Genomic DNA, 25572 nt, shown 5'->3' with positions numbered 1-25572 from the left:
AAAAAAATAAATAAAGTAAGCAAATCAAATCAATTAATGTGAATGGGAAGGAAGAGAGGAGGGTAGGTGGAGGCAAGTGGTTACAAGTGGTTACGAGTCAAAAGCAATGTTAAAGAGGTGGGCTTTCAGTCTAGATTTAAAGGTGGCGAAGGATGGGGCAAGACGTAGGGGCTCAGGAAGTTTATTCCAGGCGTAGGGTGCAGCGAGACAGAAGGCGCGAAGTCTGGAGTTGGCAGTAGTGGAGAAGGGAACAGATAAGAAGGATTTATCCATGGAGCGGAGTGCACGGGAAGGGGTGTAGGGAAGGACGAGTGTGGAGAGATACTGGGGAGCAGCAGAGTGAGTACATTTATAGGTTAGTAGAAGAAGTTTGAACAGGATGCGAAAACGGATAGGGAGCCAGTGAAGGGTCTTGAGGAGAGGGGTAGTATGAGTAAAGCGACCCTGGCGGAAGATGAGACGGGCAGCAGAGTTTTGAATCGACTGGAGAGGGGAGAGGTGACTAAGTGGGAGGCCAGCAAGAAGCAGATTGCAGTAGTCTAAACGAGAGGTGACAAGGGTGTGGATGAGGGTTTTGGTAGAGTGCTCGGAAAGAAAGGGGCGGATTTTACGGATGTTGTAAAGAAAGAAACGACAGGTCTTGGCAATCCCAACTCCCCAACAAAGAGACATCTCTTATTTAAAGAGTTAGTAAGAACTGATGCGGGAGTTGCTTTTATTCAGGAGACACATTTATTACCAAATCGTGAGCATTTATGTCATCATAAAAATTTTCCCTTCATGTGTTTTGCTTCTGATACCTTACAATGGAAATAAAGAGAGTCTTGATAGCCCTATCTGGGAAGCATCAGTGGGCAATTCAAAAAATAATACAGGATGAAGAAGGGAGATATATTATCTTAATAGTAACATTGAGCTCATTGTCCTACACGTTATGCAATGTCAATGCTCCAAACACAGATCAAGGGGCATTTCTACAAGAGCTGACCAGAAAACTTGTATCACAAATGCAGGGTACACTTATTACAGGAGGAGATTTCAATCTAACCTTAGACCCAAGGAGAGATAACTTTGCACAAGATGCCACCTACAGCACTAAAGAGAGACAGGAATTCTGGAGATTCCTGACGCACTGGGGTCTAGTGGATATATGGAGGGAATTGCATCCACGGGATAAGGAATATACCTGTTATTCACAGGTCCATAATACTAGCTCGCACATTGATTATTGGTTTGGAGATGCCATTCTTCAGAGGAGGGTGAAAGCTATTCATATTGGAGTGCGAACATGGTCAGATCACTCTCCCCTGCAGATGGATGCATTTATAGGGCTAGAACAGCAAGGCCCTAGATACTAGCGGTTAAATGATGCTATCTATACTACTCGATCCAAATAATGTACCTCAAATGGAGAGAGATCTGAAGGAGTATATTGCTCTTAATGATACTGGGGAGGTGGATCCATTGAGCCTTTGGGAGAGACAGAAAGCAGTAATGAGGGGAAAGATTATAGCGCTCCAGGCCCATTTGAAATCTCAGCATATGAAAACAGAATATGATATTTGTAAGAAAATATCTGAGATAGAATGGAGTAGGAAGCAAAAGAGGGATGCAGCTTTGGAGGGAGAGGAGTTGCATACTTTGCAATTGGAGTTACATAAATTACAACTGGTGGAGGTGGCCACCCACTTACGACAAGTTCAACAAACTCATTTTGAATTTGTGAATAAAGCGAGCAGTTTACTAGCTCATAAATGAAGGCAGAAAGTGGCCTTAACCCAAATCCAAGCTATTCACACCCAGAATGGGGAACTGTCCTCTATGACTCCAGATATTAAAGAGGCATTCCACCAATATTATACATTACGCCAGGTATAGATCCAGAGCTGAGATAGAAACATATTTGTTGTCCAGGCGGTTGCCTAGGCTTACGAGGCCAGGCAGTAAAGCGATATCCCATCCTATTGACTTAGAGGAGATTGAATGGGTGATTAAATCTATAAAAAATGGAAAGGACCCAGGCCCTGATGGGTTTACAAATAATGGGAAATATTTAGCCCTGCTACTACATACAGCTATACATTTTTTGGTAACGAGTGGGGCCTGCCGAGCTCTTGGAGATTGACAACTATAGTGGTTTTCTCTATGCCTGGTAAAGATCCAATGCACTGTGCGTCCTAAAGGCCTATATCTTTGTTAAACACAGACTATAAAATTTTTACCAAAATAATAGCTCATAGGTACATAAATATTGCCATACTGGGACAGGCCAAAGGTCCATCAAGCCCAGCATCCTGCTTCCAACAGTGGCCAATCCAGGTCACAAATACCTGGCAAGATCCCAAGGTTGCAGAGAGTGCTACCCAAGCTGGTACATATGGATCAGTCTGGATTTGTGGCAGGAAGGCATATGACAATGTTAGACGGACGGTGCACCTGTCCAATAGGCACAACAGACCAGAACACCGCTGATGTTCTTATCACTGGATGCTGAAAAAACCTTTGACAGGGTGCACTGGCCCTTTTTATTTGCAATGCTGATGCCTGGGCTTCTCTGGTAGGTTCATGACATGGCTAACACAAATATATTGCCGTCCAGAGGCTACCCTTGGAGTCAATGGTTCATATACTCCTGATTTAGACTTGGTAGAGGGACCAGGCAAGGATGTGCTTTATCTCCATTGATCTTTGCTTTAGTGGTGGAGCCATTAGCAAGTTCCATTCGACATCATCCTAATATTAAATGTTTTTATTGGGGAGGGGGGAGATGAGTACAAAATATAGCTTTTTGCAGACGATATTTTGCTGATACTGTCTGACCCAGAGCAATTTCTGGAACATCTGGCGATGGAGCTCCAATATTATGAAGCTCTGTCAGGGTTTAAGATAAATATGTCCATATCAGAAATTTTAAACATTACTCTTGAAAAGAGAGTGGTATCTAGGCTAAACCAAAGTATTCATACAAGTGGGCCTCTCATAGTATTCGATATATGGGAATTCAGCTCAGCCCTGAAGTTCGGGGCCTTTATGAAGCAAATTTGCCAGGGAAACTAGAGAGCCTGTTTTGAGACCTGGATAGGTGGGAAGGTCTTAACATATCATGGTTGGGGCGCTCCGAAAAGATATGGGTCAGGAAGGAACAAAAATGGCTAGACCAGGTGCCCTTGAGAGCGGTACCTTGGCATCCACGGGATAAATTTTTGAGCTGTATGAGGCAAGCGCCCTTTGGGGGGATGGAAGTCTTATTAAAGGTTTGGCATACGGTTCGGAAAAAAATCTTCCCCTTCAGATCACATTTTCTTCACACTGTGATCAGATATGCCCCAGGTTTCTGTGCGGGGCGGAAGGAAAAGGTATACAAACAATGGGAGACAAACAGGCTCATTTTCGAAAGAGATGGACGTCCATCTTCCGACATAAATCGATACTTGGACGTCCATCTCTCAGAGACGTCCAAATCGGTAGAATCGAAACCCGATTTTGGACGTCTCTAACTGAAGTCCGTTGCAAGGACGTCCAAATTCAAGGGGGCGTATCGGAGGCGTGGTGAAGGCGGGACTTGGGCGTTCCTAAGACTTGGATGTCTTTGACCCATAACCGAAAAAAAGCAGAGACGTCCATGATTACAACTTGGATGTTTTCACCCGGACGTGTTTTTATTACGAATAAGGCACAAAAAGGTGCCCGAAATGACCAGATGACCACTGGAGAGAATTGGGGATGACCTCCCCTTACTCCCCCAGTGGTCACTAACCCCCTCCCATCCTCAAAAAACATCATTAAAAATATTACATGCCAGCCTCAGATGTCATACTCAGGTCCATGACAGCGCATGCAGGTCCCTGGAGTAGTTTCATAGGTGCAGTGCACTTCAGACAGGTGGACCCAGGCCCATACCCCCCTACCTGTTACATTTGCAGAGGAAACAGCAAGCCCTCCAAATCCCACCAGAAACCCTCTGTACCCACATATAGGTGCTCCCCTTCACCCGTAAGGGCTATGGTAGTAGAGTACAGTTGGGGGTAGTGTGTTTTTTTTTTTGGGGGGGGGGGGGGGTTGGGGGGCTCAGTACACAAGGTAAGGGAGCTATGTACCTTGCAGTATTTTATGAAGTCCACTGCAGTGCCCCCTAGGGTGCCCAACTGCTGTCCTGGCATGTCAGGGGGGCCAGTGCACTAGAAATGCTGGCTCCTCCCACGTCCAACCGGCTTGCATTTGGACGTTTTTGACTTGGACGTCTTTGGTTTCGAAAATTGCTGAAAGTCAAAGACGTCCATCTTTTTTCGAAAATACGCTTTTCCTCGCCTCCGGGTTTGGACATTTTACAAAGACGTCCAAATCCCAAGTTAGACGTTTCTTTCAAAAATGCCCCTCAAAGTGTCTTGCCACTTTAGGACAAATATGGGAGGAGGGTGCATTCATATACTGATCTTTATGGAGAATATGATATCTCAACATAGATCTCAGAATAAAGACCACCTTTTTGTGAATATCTCGGCTGCATCGGCGTTCTTCACTGTTGCATACACTACTCCTTTGTCTTTTCATCAAGATTGTAGTGTTTCTGTTCTCCCACCTTGGTGGTTTTCTTTTGCGGGTTAGTGTACTAACACACATTGGTATACTAGTAAGCAATAAGATTCAGTAAATGGCACCCCCCAAAAATGTGTGCCGAGTGCTATTTGTATAAACAGCGCTCCAAGTTGGGCACCATTTACAGAATAGTGCATAGCGCTAGGATCCACCCCCAAAGAATAAGTGATTATATCATACGTAAAGCTAAGGAGGAACTTAATCTACCTGAGACTCTCCTAGAAAAGGCAATAGGAGGAGGTGAGGGCAAGGGATGTGCGTGTCACAAATATATCAGGTTCTCTTGTTATTTTACACACCCATTGCTCAATGGGGAAAAGCTCTGGGGAAGGAAGTCGAGGAAAAGAAGTGGGAACTTAGTTTATAAATATTTATTTAAGTCATCTCTTAGCAGCGCTTTCATGGAAAATGGTCATAAAATGTTATATAGATGGTACTATACTCCATAAATGTTGTTTCATGTGTATCAAGTGGGAACAGGACTATGTTGGAGACAATGTGGATTGTCAGGAGACATGTATCATGTGTGGTGGTCTTGTCCTGCAATACAAAAATATTGGCGGATGTCACCGCTCTAGCACAGCGGATACTGGGGGGTGTCATACCCTATGAGTGCAGAATATTGTTTGTTACATCATAAACCTTTTGGTGTGAAGTCTGAATATCATAAATGGGCTATCCAATTATTAACAGCAGCCCATTTGGCCTTGGCTGCCTTGTGGAGAACTACAACAATTCCCTCTATGGCTGCATGCCTTAGGAAACTGGACTATCTGCATCTTATGGCAGAATTGACAGCACTCAAAAATGGACAATTGAACTTTTTTCGTAAGGTCTGAAATAAATATATATCATGGCGATCCAGTAAAGCTCCTGAGGAGAAGCGAGAAGAATACATGAATAGTTAATCTCCCCAGATATATAGACAGTAAATGAAGGACAGAATGAGCCCACATAATACTGGAGATGTTATTAAGGGATAGGGAAGGGAGGGGGTGTGGGGGGGGGGACTGTCCAGTTCCTGCCAAGCCAAGTCCATTCCAGCATCTAGTTCCAGCCAAGCCAAATCCGGTCCATCCTTGTTTGTTAGTCCAGTCCTGGTTGGGGGGTTTGCCTCCTGCTGCCGCTCGATGACAGCAGGCCAAGGGCTCACTTTGTTCCAGAGTCTGTGACTGTTGTTTTGAGCATGAGACCGTGACAGTTACAGCATAGCACTTAATTCCCCTGCTGCCACCTTCAGGGGTAAGTGTACACTTACATGTACAAATGATAATACTCTCTACATTGCAAGGTGCTTGCAAATGCACACGACCAGTTCTAGAATTACCCTTCAATGCCTTAATTTTTATTTTTTGTTACATTTGTACCCCGCGCGTTCCCACTCATGGCAGGCTCAATGCGGCTTACATGGGGCAATGGAGGGTTAAGTGACTTGCCCAGAGTCACAAGGAGCTGCCTGTGCCTGAAGTGGGAATCGAACTCAGTTCCTCAGGACCAAAGTCCACCACCCTAACCACTAGGCCACTCCTCCACACCAACATTCTTCCAATTTTCTTCCCTCCATCTTTTGTCCTGTGAAACTTCCAACTGCAGGGATTTTATAATGGAATGTAGTTTTCTTTAGCAGTTACCTGGTCCAGTTGCTGTAGGAGAAGTAGCAGAATCCCATCATATAGTCCTGTGCCCATGGGAGGGGAGAACTGCAACTATAAAAGGAGGACAAGGAAGACGGAAGGAAGGGTGAGAAGCAGAGAGAAATATGGAGAAACAGGGTAGAAGAGAGAGAGAAGGACAAAGACACAGAGTAAAGTTGTGAGAGGAAACAAGTAAAAGCAGAAAAGTGATTTGAAGAGAGAAATGAGGAAAACCAAGATACAGAAGTGAATCAGAGAGACAGAAAGGACAGAGAAGAGTGGAAAGATTAGGAGGGAGCAAGAGCCAAGTATAGAGAAAGATATTGGAGAAAAATGTGGGATAGGTAAAACAAAAGAGGGGGGTAGTGAAAGAGCAAAAAAGAGAGAAACGAGAAAAAAGGCAGATACAGATGGTTAATCAACTATTCTAAAAGCAAAATATAATCAAAATTTTATGGAGCAGTGGGACAAAGTGACAGCACTGCTACATATAGCCGCATATTAGGGAAGCTCCAATAGGAGAGTACATAAATATTGGCGCAATCCCTCCCAAATAGTGTATTTCAAGTATCAGAGAGGTTTTTCCAGGGCTGTGGAATCAAAGTTGGAAGCAATTTTGGGTGGAGTTGGAGTCAGTAAAAATGTACTTACTCCGACTCCAGTTTCAAAATAAAATATAACATATGGTAAATTTATCATTTTATAGTTATACATACATATATACCTTTGTTGTGGGTCTAAAGTTATATATACCAGTACTTTAGATCCAGAACAAAAAATTGGAAGCCTAATATCAGTAGGAGTCAGAGTTGGAGTCGAGCATTAGAAAAATAGAGGAGTTTGAGTCGGAGTTGAAGGTTTGATGTACTGACTCCATAGCCCTGAGTTTTTCAGCTACTTACCCTGAACCATGTCCACTCAGAAGAAACTGGAGTTGCAACTGAAAGTGGTAGGGCCACAAACCCAGGGAATACAGAGAATATAGCAATGACAGGTGAAGAAATAGCAAGGAAGCCTGACCCATGTGAAGAAATAGGGCCAGAAGCTGCACCACAAGGCGAACTGCTAAAGCTGATGCTGGAGTTTAACTCAGAAATGAAATCAGTGCAAGATGACATCAAGAGTGCACTAGAGGAGATCAAGGTCGGTATGAGTGAATTTTGTAGTATCAGGGTTGAGGAGGATGATGTATATGTGTGCGGTGAGAATGAATCAAAACACAGAGGAAAGTCAGGAGGGAAAGTGGGACAGAAGAAAAGGTCTTTTTTGGGGTAAGTGCTCGAGGAGCGGGCTGATACAGATTGTAGTAATTTAGTAAATGGGGGAGGGGGAAGGGGATCCTTATTTTGGGAGGAGAGTGGGGGGAGGGGATAGGGATGGAGGTTCCAGGGAAATGATCTGGGAGGAGGGATGGGTCTGAAGACTTGGTATATGGATCGGGCAAAGGGGAAAGTATATGATGCTGTAGATGACAGATAAGGAATTTTGGACTGCTACCTGGAATGTGGGTGGCCTGAACAACCCCATAAAAAGAAAAAAGTTTTGAAAGTACCTAAGAGATAAAAAAGTAGACACTGCAATATTACAGAAGATCAGATTGACACCTAGGGTGTGTGAAAAATTACAGAGCGGAACCTGGGGGCTGATATTCTTTTCATCATACTGGTCCAAAACAGAACTCTTTACCAATTGTACAGGTTACCTCAGAGTCATATACACACACACTGAGGAGAATGGATAGGGTACTGTGAGTACTGGGAAGGTTACTTTGGTTAATTTATATGTTCCAATGGGCCAAAGGAGGGGTTGTATGGCAAAATGCTAAGACACATCCAGGGTAAAATGCAGGAAGAATCTTATAACTGGAGGGAAATTCTTGCTGGGGGGCATTAGATAGCCAGCTTCCAGTCCACAACATCACCTTTCCCATATTATCCCTCAGCCAGCCATCCAGCCACCCCTCCCCTGAAATCTGTTGTTTGCCAGCAGCAGCAGGGGCAGAAATAACAGGCTGCCTGAGCTAACCTGGATCCTTTTCTCCTACTGTCTTGCCCATGAAGAAACAGGAAGTTGTGTCACAGGGGTGGGACAGTAGTAAAGACTGTTACTGTTGCCTCTGCCAGCAAACAACTGAGGTTTCAGCAGCCTGGGGGGGGGGGGGGGGGGGGGACTGGCTTAGGAAGAATGAAAGGAAGCTGCTGTACTCATGGCAAGCTACGAGCTACGAGTCCTAGGTTGGACATATCTGTTATTAGCATCTTGTGGGAGGGAAAAACTTGGAATGGAAATCCCTTTGTCAAACTGGGTCAAATTGTCCACCACAAAAGGGACTCCTGCAGGGCAGGAGTGACATCGATGACCCAGCCTATGACTACTGGGAAGCTAGAGTACTGAACATTTCTATTGCCAGATACTTGTTCAGGGCCCTGAGGTCTAGGATAGGATGGAATCCTCCTGTCTTTTGGGGGGACTAGGAAGTACTTGGAGTAAAATCACTACACTTTTTTCCTTGGTGGAATGTGCTTGACCTCATTGGTCTGCAAAAGGGAATAGAGCTCCTACAGAAGCAATTCCTGTGTTGAGAGCTTAACTTTGATGCTCTCAGTGGGCAATTTGGAGGAAGTGTTCACCAATGAAGGGTGTAACCCATCTGCACTATTTTGAGAATCCACTGGTCTGGGGTTACAAGGGGCCACCTTTCATGTCCGAAGGGACACCACCTTGCAAGTGGTGGAGGGGCTTCCGTGTTTCAATGACTCAGAGGGCTATGCTGTAGCGTTACCCATATCAGACAGGCCTCTGAGGAGAAACCAGACGAAGAGTGTCCCAACCTAGAGGATCCAAGATGGCGTTGAGGGAGGACGTACGCTAGTTGAGTTCCCATTTTACACCAGAATGCCTGAAGAAGAAGGCGCGCTCCCCAGAGAATGGGGAAGAGAAAAGGCAAAGCCGTGGTGCTGTCCTCCTTGAACATGGCTGGGGTTCCCACTACTTCTCAGTCTATTTTGGAGAGATTCGGGGTCATAATGTCGGGGATATCGGTTCTTGCTTCGGGGAACAGCAAGGCTTTATTGCTGAATCTCAGTGGAGGGAGTGACTTTAAGTCCCCCTGTTGGCACGACCCCTCCAAGACCCAGAAATAGTAATGCTTCACTATGGAGGTCAATAATGGAAACGCCCGAAGTGGGTTAGGATTTTCATGTGACCCGAGGAGGTCCTGGCGCAGCATCGACTCGGATAATAAACCAACTGGGGGATTGGAGAGTGAGCTCTTCCCCCTGAAGATATCTGGAGCGGTTTCTGTGGAGAAATTGGACTTGAAGCCAATAATGTCATAATAGACGTACTATAGGAACTGCAGCAGAATGTGAATAACTCTCTTCTTCAGATGTTTAAAATGTTTCACTATGTGAGTTAAAGAATTTATATTAATACTTATCTAACAAAGTGGAAGTCCAAGATATAAAAATAGAGACTTTGATTACGGAAATGGCTTCTCTATGAAAATCAGATAATTTGGTAATGAAGAATAGTTATCTTTCTTGTAAAAATTGGAATTTCTGGAGAATCAATTAAGGGAAAATAACTTGAGAATGATAAATTTACCTATAATATCCTATATATCAGATACTGAATTCTTGAAGAAATATTTCTCTGATACTTTGCTAATACCTTCTGATAGCCACCTTTTGGTGACTAAAATTATATTTCCTTTAAAATCTTCTTTATCAGAGAAAAGAGATGTACGATTAACTGACATTTTGGAAAATTCAGAAGTTATAGATAGAGTTATTATTAGTGACTTTCGTCTTTGACTTAGATAGGAACAATGTTTTTGAAATAGTATTTCCGATACATGGTTGATAGTTTTTTGGGTTCAAAGATGCATATATTTCCTGACACATCAAGGGAATCACAGACTGGGAGGTGTTGAGGTCTTGGCTTTTAAGCCAGGAATCATTGCCCTAGGTGGGACCTTCCTAGCGTGATTCCCTTGTAAGTGTTTTATTTCCTTATTACTTATTTGTTTGAACCTAAGAAATTATAAGAGTTTGTGGAAACAGATGAAGAATCCTCTGCAGCAACTTCCTTCAGTTACCACTGTACCGGCTGCAATTACCGATTAACCTTCCTCCCTCAGAAAATGTGAATTGTAAGATTAACCATTTTGAGTTTTTCTTATTTTCTTTAAGATTGTTTTCCTGATCTTGGATCTTCCAATTGTGGACAATTATGTAAATATATATTGTTGAAAGAAAATGTTTTCCTTTTTATATTAATTTCTGTATTTCCCTACATTTATATGATAAATGTGAATGTAATTAAGTAAAATGATAAATTAAAAAAAAAAATTCAGCCTCCCTCCTACTGGAAGGCCATCTGGCATGGTTATTTTTACTGCGGCTATGCTCTGCTGAAGCTGGTCAAAAGCATGCCTCTTGCTTTGACTGGGTAGCTGAAGGGCAGGAAGAAGGAGGGCCTTTGAGTATTGTAAGGTCTTCTTTGACCTGCAATCAAATAAATCCTGGAAGAAGAGGTTGCAGCAGAATTAGGCTGGGAGAGTGATTTGATGGTACCAGGTCAGCAACTTCCTTTACCTTGTCACCAAAATGATTATCACCTCGGCAGGGGACATCTGCCAGCTTCTCCTGAACTGCTGGTTCAAGGTCTGAGGCATGCAGACAAGTGAGTCTGTGCACCCCAATATCCATAGTGGAGGCCTTGGATGTCACTTTGAAAGCATCACAGGTTGCCCGAGCTATATGCTTTCAGCAGTTCTGCTGCTTGGCTACCATCTGGTTGAATTCTGCAGCTTTATCAGGTGGTAGAGCTTCAGCAAATTCTGCCATATTGTTTACTAGGGATTTCAAGTGCATGCTAATGAAGAGCTGATAAGAATGTATGTAGGAAGCTAACATAGCATTCTTTAATATTTTCCTCCCAAAAGAATCCAAAGTCCTAGCATCCCTCCCTAGGGGCACTGAGGAGTGAGACTTGTAGCTTTTGACTCTTGAGACCGGATTTGATGACCATAGATTGATATAGAAGCTGGAGTTTCTCAAATCCAGGGAGCCTTCTGCACTCTGTACATAGAGTTGGCACTCTTTTGAATAGGCTGTACAGACAGGGGAGGGGGTCAACCACTGATTCATCTGTACCACTTTAAGGATACGAAGGGAGTCCTCATCCCAGGAGCAATCTGTATTAAGGTAGTAGTCTTCTGTTTGAGTCTGCAGCTACCTTGGTCGACTGGACTCAAGTGTAGCTCATGGCCTGGCTCTGGACAAGAGCGCCGAGGGATGGTACGGGACATGGAGCTTGAGGAAGCTTTTTCCCCCAAAGAACTAGACACTGACACCGTTTCAGCTGGTGTCATCCCCAACACTCCAGGCAACAGTGTCGATGCATGGCCAACAAGGATAGCATGAGCCTCCAGAATGAGCTGGACCAACACTGGGCCCCAACTCCTCCTGGATCTGCTCCTCAAGGAGGGACACTTGTAGTCGGGGGCTCAGTCAGTGTGGTCAGGTCCATAGAAGGAATCTAGACTGAATCAAAAGGCTGGTCCTGGATCTGTTGGAGACTGGTGCACCAGCACCAGATCTCTAGAAGGGAAGCAACCCACCTAGCATGGATGCTTTTCAGGAATCGTTGATGCTGATGATCTGGTGCTCCTGGCACCATGCTTCAAAGGGGACCAATTCTGATGCTTCTTGGCCTCCACCTATCATACAGCATCAGGATCCCTCGGGGCCGATGAGGACAATGTCAAATCTTTATGCATCCTTGGGATGGGGTTTGAGGATGCTCAGTCCTAACAGGCACTATCGATGCTTGATGTTGAGGCAGGCAGAGATGCAAACCCAGTGTCTGATGCAGCTCTGGGGGCCATGGGGACCAACACCTCCAATGTCGTTGTCATGGACCAGATTTCTTGGTGCCAAAAATATTTCTGCACTGCTCAATACTCTTAATGATTCTTTTTGATATCTGGCAACAAAAATCACAAAAAAGAAACATTATGATCTGGTTCCAGACATAAACAGGCACCAAGAATAAGTGCCAGTAGGCGACATAGTCCTGGCACACCAGGTGCACTTTTTGAAACCACAGGAAGTTTTCTGGGATTTATCTGGGAAGACAGCTGAAGCAAAATCAAATGGTTCAATTCTGAAAAAGAAAAAAAAATGTAACCTTACTGGAGCACTCAGGCCTAAGGGGGTCGATGAGCAACAAAAAGTGATGGAAAACTACACAGGGAAGAGAAATAAAGCAGAAGAAAGTGGTCGTGCAGCATTTTCAAGATGGAGATAAACAAATATAAAAATCAAGGTCACAAGCCAAAACAGACGTGAGCTGTGAAAGATGGAAGTGTATGTCCTCACTGTTCTGCATATGAATAGAGACTTTCTAGTCCTGTGCAGCAGCAGCAGCAGGCAGGAAGCTGCATGTGCATGTGCAGGGCAGTCTTCTAACAGAGTTGCTAGAAAGTCTCTGCACCGGGCTGTCAGATGACATCACCCATATGTGAGAGTATGATATCCTGCTTGTCCCCAGAAAATGCTTGGTAATCCAAGTTTTCAGGGATGGGGGTGGGGAGGTTGGGAAGGAGATAAATAAAATAGTGAGATGGGAGTTGCAACTGGAGCCACTTAGGTGCATGATGGGGGTGGCCAAGTATGTCGATTACCAAGCAAAATGAAAAGCAGGCATTTCTATGTTATTCGACAGTAAGAAGACTTTAGAACCATGGAGCTGGTGGTTAAGGAAATTAGGTGCAGATGATCAAAAGCAAACACAGGTGTTAAAGGCCAATAGCGCTGTACTAGCGCCCATGTTTGCTTCCGGCCAAGCAGAAGAGGTTTGACAGGTCTGGGATTTTCTTCCGGACCTGTTAAACCTAAGCTCCCCCACCCCCCAATCACTGAAAAGACCTTGGTGGTCCAGTGAGACCATAAGCCCTCCTCACCCTCACCTCCTCCCGATGGTCTAATGGCCCCTCCCCCCCTCCCCCAATACCTTCAAATCACGGAGGAGGGAATAGCACTCCCTCTTCCTTCCAGCACCGCCTCCAAAATTGTGGTGCTCTGCCCTGCCCACTGCATCATGGGATGCGCTGTGCGGGGCTTCCCTACCATATAAGGTACTACGGGTAAGACTGATGGATCACTGTGGATATTATATTTGCTGTTTTTTTGAAAATCAATAAAAACAAAAATTCAAAATAACTTTTTTGTGGAAGAGTAAGTGAGACCCAAAGAGTAAATACCTGAAGAGTAAGTAATACCCAAAGAGTAATACCTGAAAAACTTGAATCTCTGCAAAGAAAGCTTGAAGAGGAAGTAGCCCTGAGAATCTTACTTACCTCTATAGGTGATGTCAGGCTAGCTCTTGTGGCTGCCATAACTTCCTCTAGGTTCAGATTCACTTGTACTCCCTGCTGAAGCATCTGCACCAAAAGTAAACCAGCTGCACTCTGAGCAAGTGAAGAAGAGGGAGTGTGGATGAGAACAGTCAGAATCTTTCATATCTCAGATTCTTAAAGCTGATTGTGTTTAGCTCATCAGACAGGATGAGCAAATTAACTCACCACGATACTGATTGTCAAGTCGGTGAAGAGAGATAGCACGGTAGAAACTGCTATCTCTAGCCTTAGAAAGAGACAAAACAATAGTGAGAGCACCAATCTTACAGTTCACAGATCCTATGTTGCCATCTTACTTCTGCCACCTGTCTATTTGTATCCCCCCCTTTTAAAAGCTGACCTCAAAAACTGATGTAAACCCACCTGCTTCTTTCCTCTAGCTAGGGAACTTTTATAATCCCTTTACTCTGTGCCCTATTGGACGTCTTGGCTTAGGCAACCAACTCTCTCTTCCTTCAAAATGAAATTCTGTAACAGGTAACTTTTGTCACTAAGAGGGGCATAATCGAAAGGTACACCCAAGTTTTGCTGAGGGGGAGGGGAAACCCGTATTATCGAAACAAGATGGACGTCCATCTTTCGTTTCGATAATATGGTCGGGGACGTCCAAATCTTGAAATTTAGTTCGTCCTTAGAGATGGTCATCCCTAGACTTGGTCGTTTCTGATTTTTGGCAATAATGGAAACCAAGGACGCCCATCTCAGCAACGACCAAATGCAAGCCCTTTAGTCGTGGGAGGAGCCAGCATTCGTAGTGCACTGGTCCCCCTGAAATGCCAGGACACCAACTGGGCACCCTAGGTGGCACTGCAGTGGACTTCAGAAATTGCTCCCAGGTACACAGCTCCCTTACCTTGTGTGCTGAGCCCTCCAAAACCCACTACCCACAACTGTACACCACTACCATAACCGTTATGGGTGAAGCGGTCACCTAGATGTGGGTACAGTGGGTTTCTGGTGGGTTTTGGAGGGCTCGCATTTACCACCACAAGAGTAACAGGTGTGGGGGGGGATGGGCCTGGGTCCGCCTGCCTGAAGTGCACTGCACCCACTAAAACTGCTCCAGGGACCTGCATACTGCTGTGATGGACCTGAGTATGACATCTGAGGCTAGCACAAAATATTTTTAAAGATATTTTTTGAGGGTGGGAGGGGGTTAGTGACCACTGGGGAGTAAGGGGATGTCATCCTTGATTCTCTCCGGTGGTCATCTGGTCAGTTCGGGCACCTTTTTGTGCCTTGGCCGTAAGAAAAACAGGACCAGGTAAAGTTGTCCAAGTGCTCGTCAGGGATGCCCTTTTTTTTCCATTATGGGTTGAGGACGTCCATGTGTTAGGCATGCCCAAGTCCTGCCTTCGCTATGCCTCCAACACATAACCCCGTGAACTTTGATCGTCTCTGCGATGGAAAGCAAATGGGGATGCCCAAAATCAGCTTTCAATTATACCAATTTGGGCGACCCTGTGAGAAGGATGCCCAACATCCGATTTGTGTTGAAAGATGGGTGTCCTTCTCTTTCGAAAATGAGCCTGATAGTCTAATGGTTGTAAGGAGGGAGGCAGGGGAGTGAAATGTACTCACTGAGCAGGAATAGTGTGCAGCTGGAGGATCATCAGGGAGAGGAGGTGCAGTGAGCCCTCAGCTGCCTGGATCCGGGCTGACTCTGACATTGGGACCTGCCAAGGAAAGAGTGAACAGAACATAAGAGCTGCTTTTATCAAATATTAATTATGACATGACCAGGAGAAATTGCTGATTTAATATGCTTTTTAAAGCTTGATTTAATATTTATATACCACTTCCCTGGGTACTTCTTATTAAATGAGACTACTGCAGGACATAGGCTTTAGCTAAGAAGACAGAGAGAAATGATGCTGGCAAACCAAATATTTGTAAAACATGACTTAAACAGTAAAACAGTGGCAATAATATGTCTTAATTTACTCTACAAAATTTGCAATTGTTTACTGTATTTGTAGGTGCTTCACTGGTAGCACTTTAAACATTTATCTACAGAAGGTGTCACTTGTCTCTTTCTTTTCGTAAATTTGGCTTTGTTAAAAGGTATTTTTTCAAGTTCCTTAAGATTGATCATGCTTACCCTGCTGATAAAAGATGTGAAGATAGATGCCAAAGTGTGTTTCAACTATAGACCCGATGTGAGAATTTCTTTCCTTGACAAAATTGTTAAGATGGTGGTAGATTTCCAACTTCAAATGTTTTTGTGGCAATTTAATGTTCTGGACTCAAGACAATCAGGCTTTAGCAAAGATTTTAGCACTAAAACTTGTTTACTGGAATTGGACTTGAAACTGAAATTTGGATATAGGACAAACTGCAATGTTGATGCAGTTGGATCTGAGTTCCACTTTGAGCCTAGCTGGTCATGATATTTTTAAAAGAAATAATTTAGATTTGATTGGAAGTTGGGGTACATTTTGGCATTGGTTTGCCTTTTTCCTGAGGTCTAGGTTGTATTGTTTGGACAAAATGGGAAATATTTAAAAACATGGAAGCCAGGCTGCAGAGTGCCTCAGGGCTCCCCACTGATCCCAATTTTCTTTAATATTTGAGTTCCTTGAGAAACATTTTTTTGATCTATGGATCTTTCATACTATATTTACGCTGATGATATTCAGGTTGTTTTTCCTATTTTGACCACCATAGCAGTGGCGTAGCCAAGGGTGGGCTTGGGTGGGCCCAGGCCCACCCACTTTGGGCTCTGGCCCACCCAGTAGCAGCACACCTATGATGTGACTGGCAAGGATCCCCAAGTCCCACCAGCTGAAAACTCCCAACAACTGTCCCTCCCGCATACCTTGTAAATAGCAGATCTTCGCCTACAGTGAGACGCAACTGATACATACTGCTTACTCTGGCCCCACAGCCTTCCCTCTAATGTATTCCCGCCTATGCGGAAACAGGAAGATGCATCAGAGGGAAGGCTTTGGGGTCAACATGAGCAATGTGTATTAGTTGCTGCTCGCTGCCGGTGAAAATCTGTTATTTATAAGGTATGCAAGGGGGGGGGGGGGCTTTGATAGACCATATGGCATGCAGTCGCGAGAGGGAGAGACCAAATCACTTGTGGGACAAGGCAGAGTTCTTCTGCCCACCCATCAGACCAAGGCCCATCCAAAATTGGGTGTCTGGCTACGCCCCTGCACCTTAGAGAACACTTACTGTATAATCGCTTAATTATCTGTTCATCTAAAGTATCTGAGTGGATGATCAACCACTGGCTCAAACTGAATATTAATAAAACCATGATTTTATGGCTTGGTGATAAGATTCGTTTGATTCCAGAAAAGGGCCCTAATTTTGATGGAAAGGAAATAACCTTGCAGTCTTCTATACAGAGTCTTGCGATTATCCTTGACTCCTTGCTTTCTTTTGTTATTATTTTTATTGCTTGACTTATATTACACAAGTAATAACTTGTTACAGGGAAATAATACAAATTCAATATGTCTTCTCATCAAAGAACATAGGAAAAAAACTTTGTAACTTCATTTTTGTTTTGTATTTAACCCTTCCTTAGACCACAAACTTGGGGAGTGACCAAACATTTAAGGAAATCAAAGTGGAATACAATAAACAAGGAAAGGCCCAGCCTGCCCTAGGTTAAATCATACAGCCTATTTATCAGTTGTTAATTCCCCTGATACCCTCTTCAGGTCTATGAAAGTTCTAAGCTGATCTGGTACAAAAAAACCCATATTTGATTCCCAAATATTTAACTATGCATTTACAAGGGTAAGCTAAAAATAAAGTAGCCCCCAACAATTTTGTTTCATCTCTCATATCTAAGAAACTTTTCCATTTGTTTTGAGTAGATCTTGTGACATCTGGGAATATCCTTAATTTTTGACCGCAAAATTTTTGGTTAGCATTCTTAAAGTATAACTTCAAAATGGCATTAAAGTCTTGTTCAAATACAAATGATACCAATAATGTGGCCCCTCTTTGTTACTTCTGATAATGAGTCCTCCAAAATCAAGGAAATATTTCTTAAATCATGTAATTTCTCCTCTTCCTGGCTGGACCTGTTCCATTTCTTCATAAGAAGCTACTTGTCTCTTTTTTTCCGGAAGAAAGAATATCTTATTTATAGGAGGAATATTTTGAGCTGAAATTTTCAAATTTTCAATAGTTCTAAAGGAAGAATTCCAACAGGCCTTGGGAAGTTCAATATCCTCATATTTAGATGTCTGTTATAATTTTCAATTTGTTCGATTTTTTGATGTATAAACGAATTACCTTTCATAACTGCTGAAACATTGTCCTTAATAGTCACAACATCAGTTTGATATTTTAGTACCTGATCATTGAAGTTCTGCTTTAATTTATCCATCGATTTGGAAAGCTGCTAGTGTTGTTGTTTCCTGGGTTGATTTTGTAACAGAAAAGTTCAATTTCTCAATTGCCTGCCAGAGGGCGTCAAGGGATACCACCATGGGAGAGTTCAATACACCCTTCTTATTCAAGATCTCCACTTCCACTGCTGGTCGCCCTGAAGAGCCGCTACCACAGGGCCCAATTCCAGCACCTTCTGCATTCTTGGGACCCGTCATCTCCACCCATGACTCAGCGGGACATGGTGGTATCTCTGCTTCTGGGGGGGGGGGGGGGGGGGGGGATAATGTTGTTTCATGATCCAGGGGTGTCGAGGTTCCTACCTCGGCACACACAGCGGAACTTCCCCCGGTGGACACTGGAGTGCGAAGCTGTCGAGGGTTTGCTGCTTTGAGGAAGACGCAAAGGCTGGAAGCGGTAAGGATCTTACAATCCTCTTTCTTTTAGTATGAGGCACAGCGGCAGCGGTAATCAGTTCAATTCAAAAATCTTCAGCAAGCCCTCATAAACAGCCTCACTCCTCTCAGCATGTCAGCACCACCTTGGTCACACCAACCCCTCTCTTTCTTTTGAAAGTCATGCAAACCAGGTAGTCAGGTCTACTTTCTGCAAGTTTATGTTTATTATTGTCATGTCCCCTACCTTAACGCAAGCAGCGTCCTCAGGCTGCGCGGGGTCCCGTTGACACGCACACTTGACTGGCACTGCCTGAGTCATGTGTGTGTAGTCCTCTCTGGGTTTGTTCAGAGAGCAGTGGTTGCTTTGCCTCTATGCACCTGTTTCTGCTCTCTCTCTGCCTGGCTTCCAGGTTCCTTGATTGCTTTGCTTCCACCCACCTGGGTCTGCTCTTCCTCTGCCTGGCTTCCCTTGCTTCTCTCCTATTGGTCTTCCGGTTCCTCCTTCCTATGCTCATCCTATGGCTGTGCCCCTTCTCCCTGCTGATGTCAGGTGCCAGTACTTTATCAGCTGAGCTCTCCCTGGACTCCATGCTTTGGCTTCTACTTTGATAGGTGTTTCTAACTCTGTAGTCTGCTTCTTATCTTATCTACTGGTCCCTTGCTGACTTTGCCTGTACCTGGATTACCCCTCTGCCTGCCGCCTGCCTACTGACTTTCGCCTACATCTGGATTACTTTCTTGCCTGCTGCCTGCCTACTGACCTTTGCCTGCATCTGGATTACTCCCTTGCCTGTCGCCTGCCTACTGACTTTTGCCTGCATCTGGATTACTCTCTTGCCTGCCACCTGTCTACTGACTTTCTGTCAGGTTTCCTGGCGAACCTCTGGATAGTGAGCCCTTGGCAGGAGAATCACCCAAACACAAGACAAGGCAAAACGGAACTGGAACACAGTGGACTGGAGCAAGACTTCACTTACACTTAGCAGCCCTTCACCAGGAGTTGAGCTCCTGGCTGCAAGCGGCCGGCAGGACTTACCGGATTGGACAGGAAGGCGGAACTGCAGGACACAGCAGCCGGCTGACAAACAGCAGGTCACACTAGAAACACGCTGGGGTCCCAAGTAGGCAGCAGGCACACGAATAGTCCAGAAACAAGCCGGGTCTGGGCAGGCAGCAGGCAGGAGAATAATCCAGGAGACAAGCAGGGTCAAAGACACAAAAGGGAAAAAATAGCACAGAAGCACTGCAACAACTCTCATCAAAGGAAACACCTTTGAGGACCTCTGTTGCAAGGCAAGCTAGAGACCTACCCAGGTGGTTAATAAAGGCAACCTACAAGGGAGTTCACTAAGTGTGGGTACTGCTTGGTTTCAAAAAACTCCCAAAACACTCTGGAAGGCTGGAAGATCCGGACCAGACCAGCATATCTTCTGGAACATGGGAAACGGTAAGCCATCAGTTCCCAGCACCCGCCAGGTTTAACCACCGGGGGCCAAGGTGTCTGTAAGCAAGAAACCTGGGCACAACCGTGACACTTTCGCCTGTACTTGGATTACTCTCTTGCCTGCCGCCTGCCTTACTGACTTTCGCCTGTACCTGGATTACTCTCCCTGCTGCCTGCCGCTTGTACCTGGATTACTCTCTTGACCTGCTGCCTGCCTGGCCTATACATTCATCACCCCGCTTCCAGCTCCATTCCGTAAGTCCTGCAGGCTGCCTGCACCTAGGGGCTCAACCTCTGGGGAATGGCGGTCAGTGCAGGTGAAACCTGGGGTTGTCCAGCTGCCAAGCAGAACCTGGCCCGAGTACCGGGCTCAGCAGCGCTCTACTTGGTACAAGAACTCACAAGTCTGACAATTATATGATTTTATATACCACCTAATTTGAAAAGCAACCTGCTTACTAAGGTGTGCTATCATTTTTAGTGCATGCTAATGCTAGAGAAATGCTAGCGCGCCTATAGCACAGCTTAGTTAACAGGGCCTTAAGTGGTTTATACACAAAAAAGTCTAAGCAAAAGATAGGAAAGACATAATCATTCCATGAATCATACATCCAACAAATAAAATAAAATACAGTAAAATAATACCATACCTGTCTGAGTAAGATGTTAATGAGCCATCAGTTAAATATGCTTCAACAAATTTAACCATATTTTTATTTATTTATTTATTTTAGATCATTTATACCCCGCTTTTCACTGGATGATCTTCCAAAATTGACAAATGCTTTTGTTTCAATTTGAGGGGATTATTGCAATATCTTATCATTACATTTTTATTTGTTATACCTCAAAATTATTAAAAATATCTAAGCGGTTTACATTTTGATTAAAATGGTTTTCAAGGGTAACGATGCAGAGGAACTGAAAGAAGTCTTGGTGACCCTGGAAGATGTTCTGAGCCAAACTGACAAGTTAAAGAGTGATAAATTACCTGGATCGAATGGTATACAACCCAGGTACTGAAATATCTGAATCATGAAGTTGCTGATCTGTTATTAGTAATCTATAACCTGTAGTTAAAATTGTCCGTAGTATCTAAAGATTGGAGGGTGGCCAATGTAACTCCAATTTTTAAAAAGAGTTCCAGGGGTGATCTGGGAAATTACAGATCAGTAAGCCTGACTTCAGTGCTGGGCAAAATAGTTGAAATTATTATAAGTAATAAAGGGCCCGTTTTACTAAGCTGCGGCAAAAGGGGGCTTGCACTGGCACCAGAGTGTGTTTTTGACGTGCGCCGAGGCTCCCTTTTATCACAGTGGGTTGTAGTGCCCTGGTTTTACAGCCTGCTTTACTGACACAAACTACTCAGTAATTATTGTGGATTCTTTTGGATTCGTATTAGGTAAATGAGACCTTTATTATAGGTTCTAAATTCTATACAATGATTAGCTATATAACTGAAAAGAAACAATACCTATAAACAACCATTATATCACTGGTCCCTACATCCAAGCAATGCTAGGAGTTCCTAGACCAGGAAAAGAAGGGTCTTATCATCAGCTGGGGGGGGGGGGGGGGGCGTTCACAGCGAAAGCTAGGATTCTCTTTGACCAGGAAATATGGTTCTACGCGGTGTGTCCATCCACAGGTGAGCTTCCCCAATTTAAATGACAGAAACTCCCCTTTTTCTTAGGCTTAGAACTCATGTTCAAAGCTAAGGAAAATTACAGAATGCTTGAGAATTTCTCTGTTTAGGTAAACAAGCCATACTGTGGGAATGTGGTCACATGTTCCTCAGGCCAGGTGGCCAGTCTGAACTCGAAACAGGCTCCACCACTCCCTTCACACACCAAATTAATTAGAGCTGTTCTTATCTTCTACATTCCAACTTATTTTCACACAAAGTTACACAATCATTTTTAAACAGAATTACTTCTAATCAAAAATACAGACCCCAAGTGCACTGGTCGGTCAAGGCAGAGTTCAAAAACAATCTTTAAAATTCACTTCCACTACATGGGTATAAGGTAGGCCTTTTTTTTTTAAAGAAATGGCCTTGCGGCAAGTGAAGCACTTGCCGCGCAGCCATTTCGGGGGGGGGGGGGGGGGAGGAGGAGCCCTTACTGCCACCAACTGAGGTGGCAGTAAGGGCCCCAGTGCTAACCAGCAGCGCACAGCACTGTCCAATTACTGTAGGATACACACTGGTGCTACAAAAATAAATATATTTTTGTAGTGCCAGATATGACTGTACACTGGGGGTGGGAAGTACTGCTGGGCTGCTGTGGTAGCCCGGTGGTACTTCCTTTTTAGCAAGCGATAAGGCCATGCTGGGTTTACTGCCGCTTTGTAAAAGGAGCTCAAAATTATGGAACACATAGACAAACATGATTTTAATGGGACAGAGTCAGCATGGGCTCAGCCAAGGAAAGTCTTCTCTCACCAATTTGCTTAATTTCTTTGAAGGCATGAATAAACATGTGGATAATGGTGAGCTGATTGAGTAGAGGCAATGTCCTTCTATGGATTAGGAATAGGTTATTGGACAGAAAACAAGAGGGTTGGGTTAAATGGCCATTTTTCTCAATGGAAGAGGGTGAACAGTGGGGTGCTGCAGGGATCTGTACTGGGATTGGTGCTATTTAACTTATTTATAAATGACTTGGAAATTGGATCAACAAAATGAGGTGATTACATTTGCAGATGACACAAAAGTTGTCAAAACACAAGCAGATTGTGAAAAATTGCAGGAAGACCTTAGGAAACTGGAAGACTGTGCATCTAAATGGCAGATGAAATTTAATGTAGACAAATGCAAAGTGATGCACATTGGGAAGAATGATCAGAATCATAGCCACCAGTTGCTAGGTTCCACCTTAGGAATCAGCACTCAAGGAAAAATTCTAGGTGTCATTATTGACAATATGCTGAAATCTTCTGCCCAGTGTGCAGCGGTGGCCAAAGCCAAAAATGCAAGAGGATGCTAGGAATTATTAGGAAAGAGATGCAACATAAAACCAAGAATATTATAATACCTCTGTATCACGCCATAGTGCGACTTCACCTTGAGTACTGCATTCAATTTGGTTGCCATATCTCAAAGAAGATATAAAGTTTCAAAGAAGAGTGACCAAAATGATAAAGGAGATGGAACTCCTCCCATATGAGGAAAGGCTAAATAGGTTAGGGCTCTTCAGCTTGGAAAAGAGATAGCTGAGGGGGGATACGATTGAGGTCTATAAAATGGAAATACTTTTAAAACAAACAGGAGGAAATATTTTTTCACTCAAAAAAATAGTTAAGCTCTGGAACTCATTGACGGACGACATGGTAACTGGTTAGCATATCTGGGTTTAAAAAAGGTTTGGACAAGTTCCTGGAGGAAAAGTCTATAGTCTGATATTGAGATTTTTGCTTTCTTGATATTGTTTTCAATGGTACTGATTATTTGATTTATGCTATAGCAGTGAAGTGAAATAAAATAAAAACCAAGGCACAAAATTTAAATACATTTTGAAACTCAAATGCAATTTAAACTGAATCCAAATTCATATTCAATTGCAAATTAAAAATGGTTCCAAATTCACATTTATGCTCCAAATCCTGAATCAATCTCAATTTATGGAAACAGGTTTCATTTGCAAAATTACAGCAATTGCTGAAATATGTATTTATACACATGGACTAACATTTTATATACACTTGAATATCCATAAGAAATATGGAACTTGATTTACAAAGTTTTCTTTTGGACGTTACACATCTAGCTTAAGTACACCAATGGCCTTGAACCATTTGGGTCTTGGACACAAAGAGACTGCTCCTTGCCATCTGTATCTGGTCTTGACCATCTTCTTTATATTTTAGTGCCACACCTCCATATGACTGCCGCTCTAGGACTCTGTTTAATTCCATGGGACCCTCTGCACTGTCTCTTCGTAAGACGGACACTCAATGAAATTGCATGAAAATACTTTTAAAACCAGTGTAGTTTTTCTAGCGAAAAAGGTGCCGGTACTCAAATGCCAGGCCACCCTTCAGGGGTGGGGTGATCACTGAGGGGCCCACCCCATAATAGCCAGGCCCCCTGCAACCAGTCACAGAATCCATGACAAGGCAGAATTGGTATGTAGAGCCTGAACTCTTTCATTAAAACTTGGGGACCATGGGTCAATTTTAGCAGACAATGGAAAAGGTGCTGGTACTCAGTTCCCCCAAGTACCCCCTCAAAAAAAGCCCTGTTTAAAACAAATAAGAGGAAATATTTTTTAACTGAAAGAATAGTTAAGCTCTGGAACTCGTTGCTGGAGAATGTGGTAACAGTGGTTGGCATATCTAGGGTTAAAAAAGGTTTAGACAAATTCCTGGAGGAAAAGTCCATAGTCTGTTATTGAGGCGGACATGAGGGAAGCTACTGCTTTCCCTGGAATTGGTAGCATGGAATGGTGCTACTAATTGGGTTTCTACCAGGTACTTGTGACCTGGATTGGCCAGTGCTGGAAGCAGGATACTGGGCTAGATGGACCATTGGTCTGACCCAGTATGGTTATTCTTATGTAAGTCTTCCATTTGGAGAGACATCTCCCTGGTTTGAGTCAAGTCAAGAGCACTTTACCACTGTCATTTCTTATTCATCCTCCTCCTGGCTTCTTTTAGGTGGTTCTCTAGCCAGATCTTTGTCTGAGTAGCTTCAATGAGCTAGGTAGCCATATATCCCAACTTCTTTAAGGTTCCCCTCTTCCCCGGAGACTTCCATCTGGGTCAGCTGGGCTTGTCTCCTGTACTCGCATTTCTAGCACTGCAATTTCTCTTGGTCCTCTTGCACATTGACTCTGCTCACCTCATTTCTTCCATTTCTACCAGCTGCTGGGTCAGCGGCCTAGTTACTTCTGCCAGCCTGATACATTCTAGCTGGGTGGCTCTCTCTCGCTCCCAGCCCCCTCCTCTAAGAGGCTCAACTCTTGTACTTCACTCTGGAGCATGGCATTCAGATCCTCTAACCATTGTGCCCTTGCTTGCAGTTCCTCCTGGCTGTGTAGGACTCCAGTTAGCTGCCTCTGCAGCTCAATATGCTGCCACCATGGCACAGTTGCTGCCAATTCTCACTGCAGCTGTTTCATTTCAGTTTTTGCAGCCTCTGCTTTGGCCTGGTAGTTCTCAGTCTGGGCTGTCAGCAGGTTAACTTGGTCCTTCAACTCCTGGGCCACTTGTTCTGCTGTGCCAGCTCTTCATCAATGGCTTCCAGTAGCTAAACTTTCTTGACTACCTCCTCGATCAGCCCTTTCTTCATTTTTTGAATTGGTCAGCTAGGACATTCCTCTCCAACTGTCCTTGCAGTTCCTGCAACCTGCAGGTTACTGTTTCCTTCACTCTTGCACAACTGGCTTTCTCCTCCACCAGCAAAAGGTACTCTTCTTTAAGCTAGCCTTCCTTACAGCATAGCTTTTCTGCCTCAAGTTCTAGCTGCCTGCACCGCTCACATGACCGGTTGACTTCATGCAAGACATTCTTTCATTGCTCTTCTGCAACTCGGGTGTGATCCTTAGCCTTCTTCAATTCAGTCAGCAGCCTTTCTGCCTCCTTCTGCAGTGTCTCAGTGGAGGACTTCACAAGGGTTACCAGCTGCTGCAGCTGATTAATCTCCTCTGTCTTATACTTCAGACAGCTTCTCAACTCTGTGACATCCTGTTCACAGTCACTGGCTTGCAACAGGACTTT

At 44.0% G+C, this 25572-nt stretch overlaps 1 protein-coding gene across 1 annotated transcript in view; it reads right to left on the bottom strand.

The window, feature by feature from the left end:
- Window positions 1-25572, bottom strand: part of STK36 (serine/threonine kinase 36) — a 385051-nt gene that overhangs the window by 62992 nt on the left and 296487 nt on the right. Inside the window, exons 19-22 of the mRNA XM_030208993.1 lie at window positions 15238-15332; window positions 13822-13882; window positions 13597-13707; window positions 6228-6302 (exon numbers count right to left, since the gene is read on the bottom strand). Of these exons, the coding sequence (XP_030064853.1) occupies window positions 6228-6302; window positions 13597-13707; window positions 13822-13882; window positions 15238-15332 (342 nt within the window). The remainder of the gene's footprint in view (window positions 1-6227; window positions 6303-13596; window positions 13708-13821; window positions 13883-15237; window positions 15333-25572) is intronic.

Source organism: Microcaecilia unicolor, chromosome 7, assembly GCF_901765095.1.
Source record: "Microcaecilia unicolor chromosome 7, aMicUni1.1, whole genome shotgun sequence".
In the NCBI taxonomy this organism is placed as follows: Eukaryota; Metazoa; Chordata; class Amphibia; order Gymnophiona; family Siphonopidae; genus Microcaecilia; species Microcaecilia unicolor.
The sequence above is the reverse complement of the archived record's forward strand: the minus strand, read 5'-3'. Positions and strand labels throughout refer to the sequence as shown.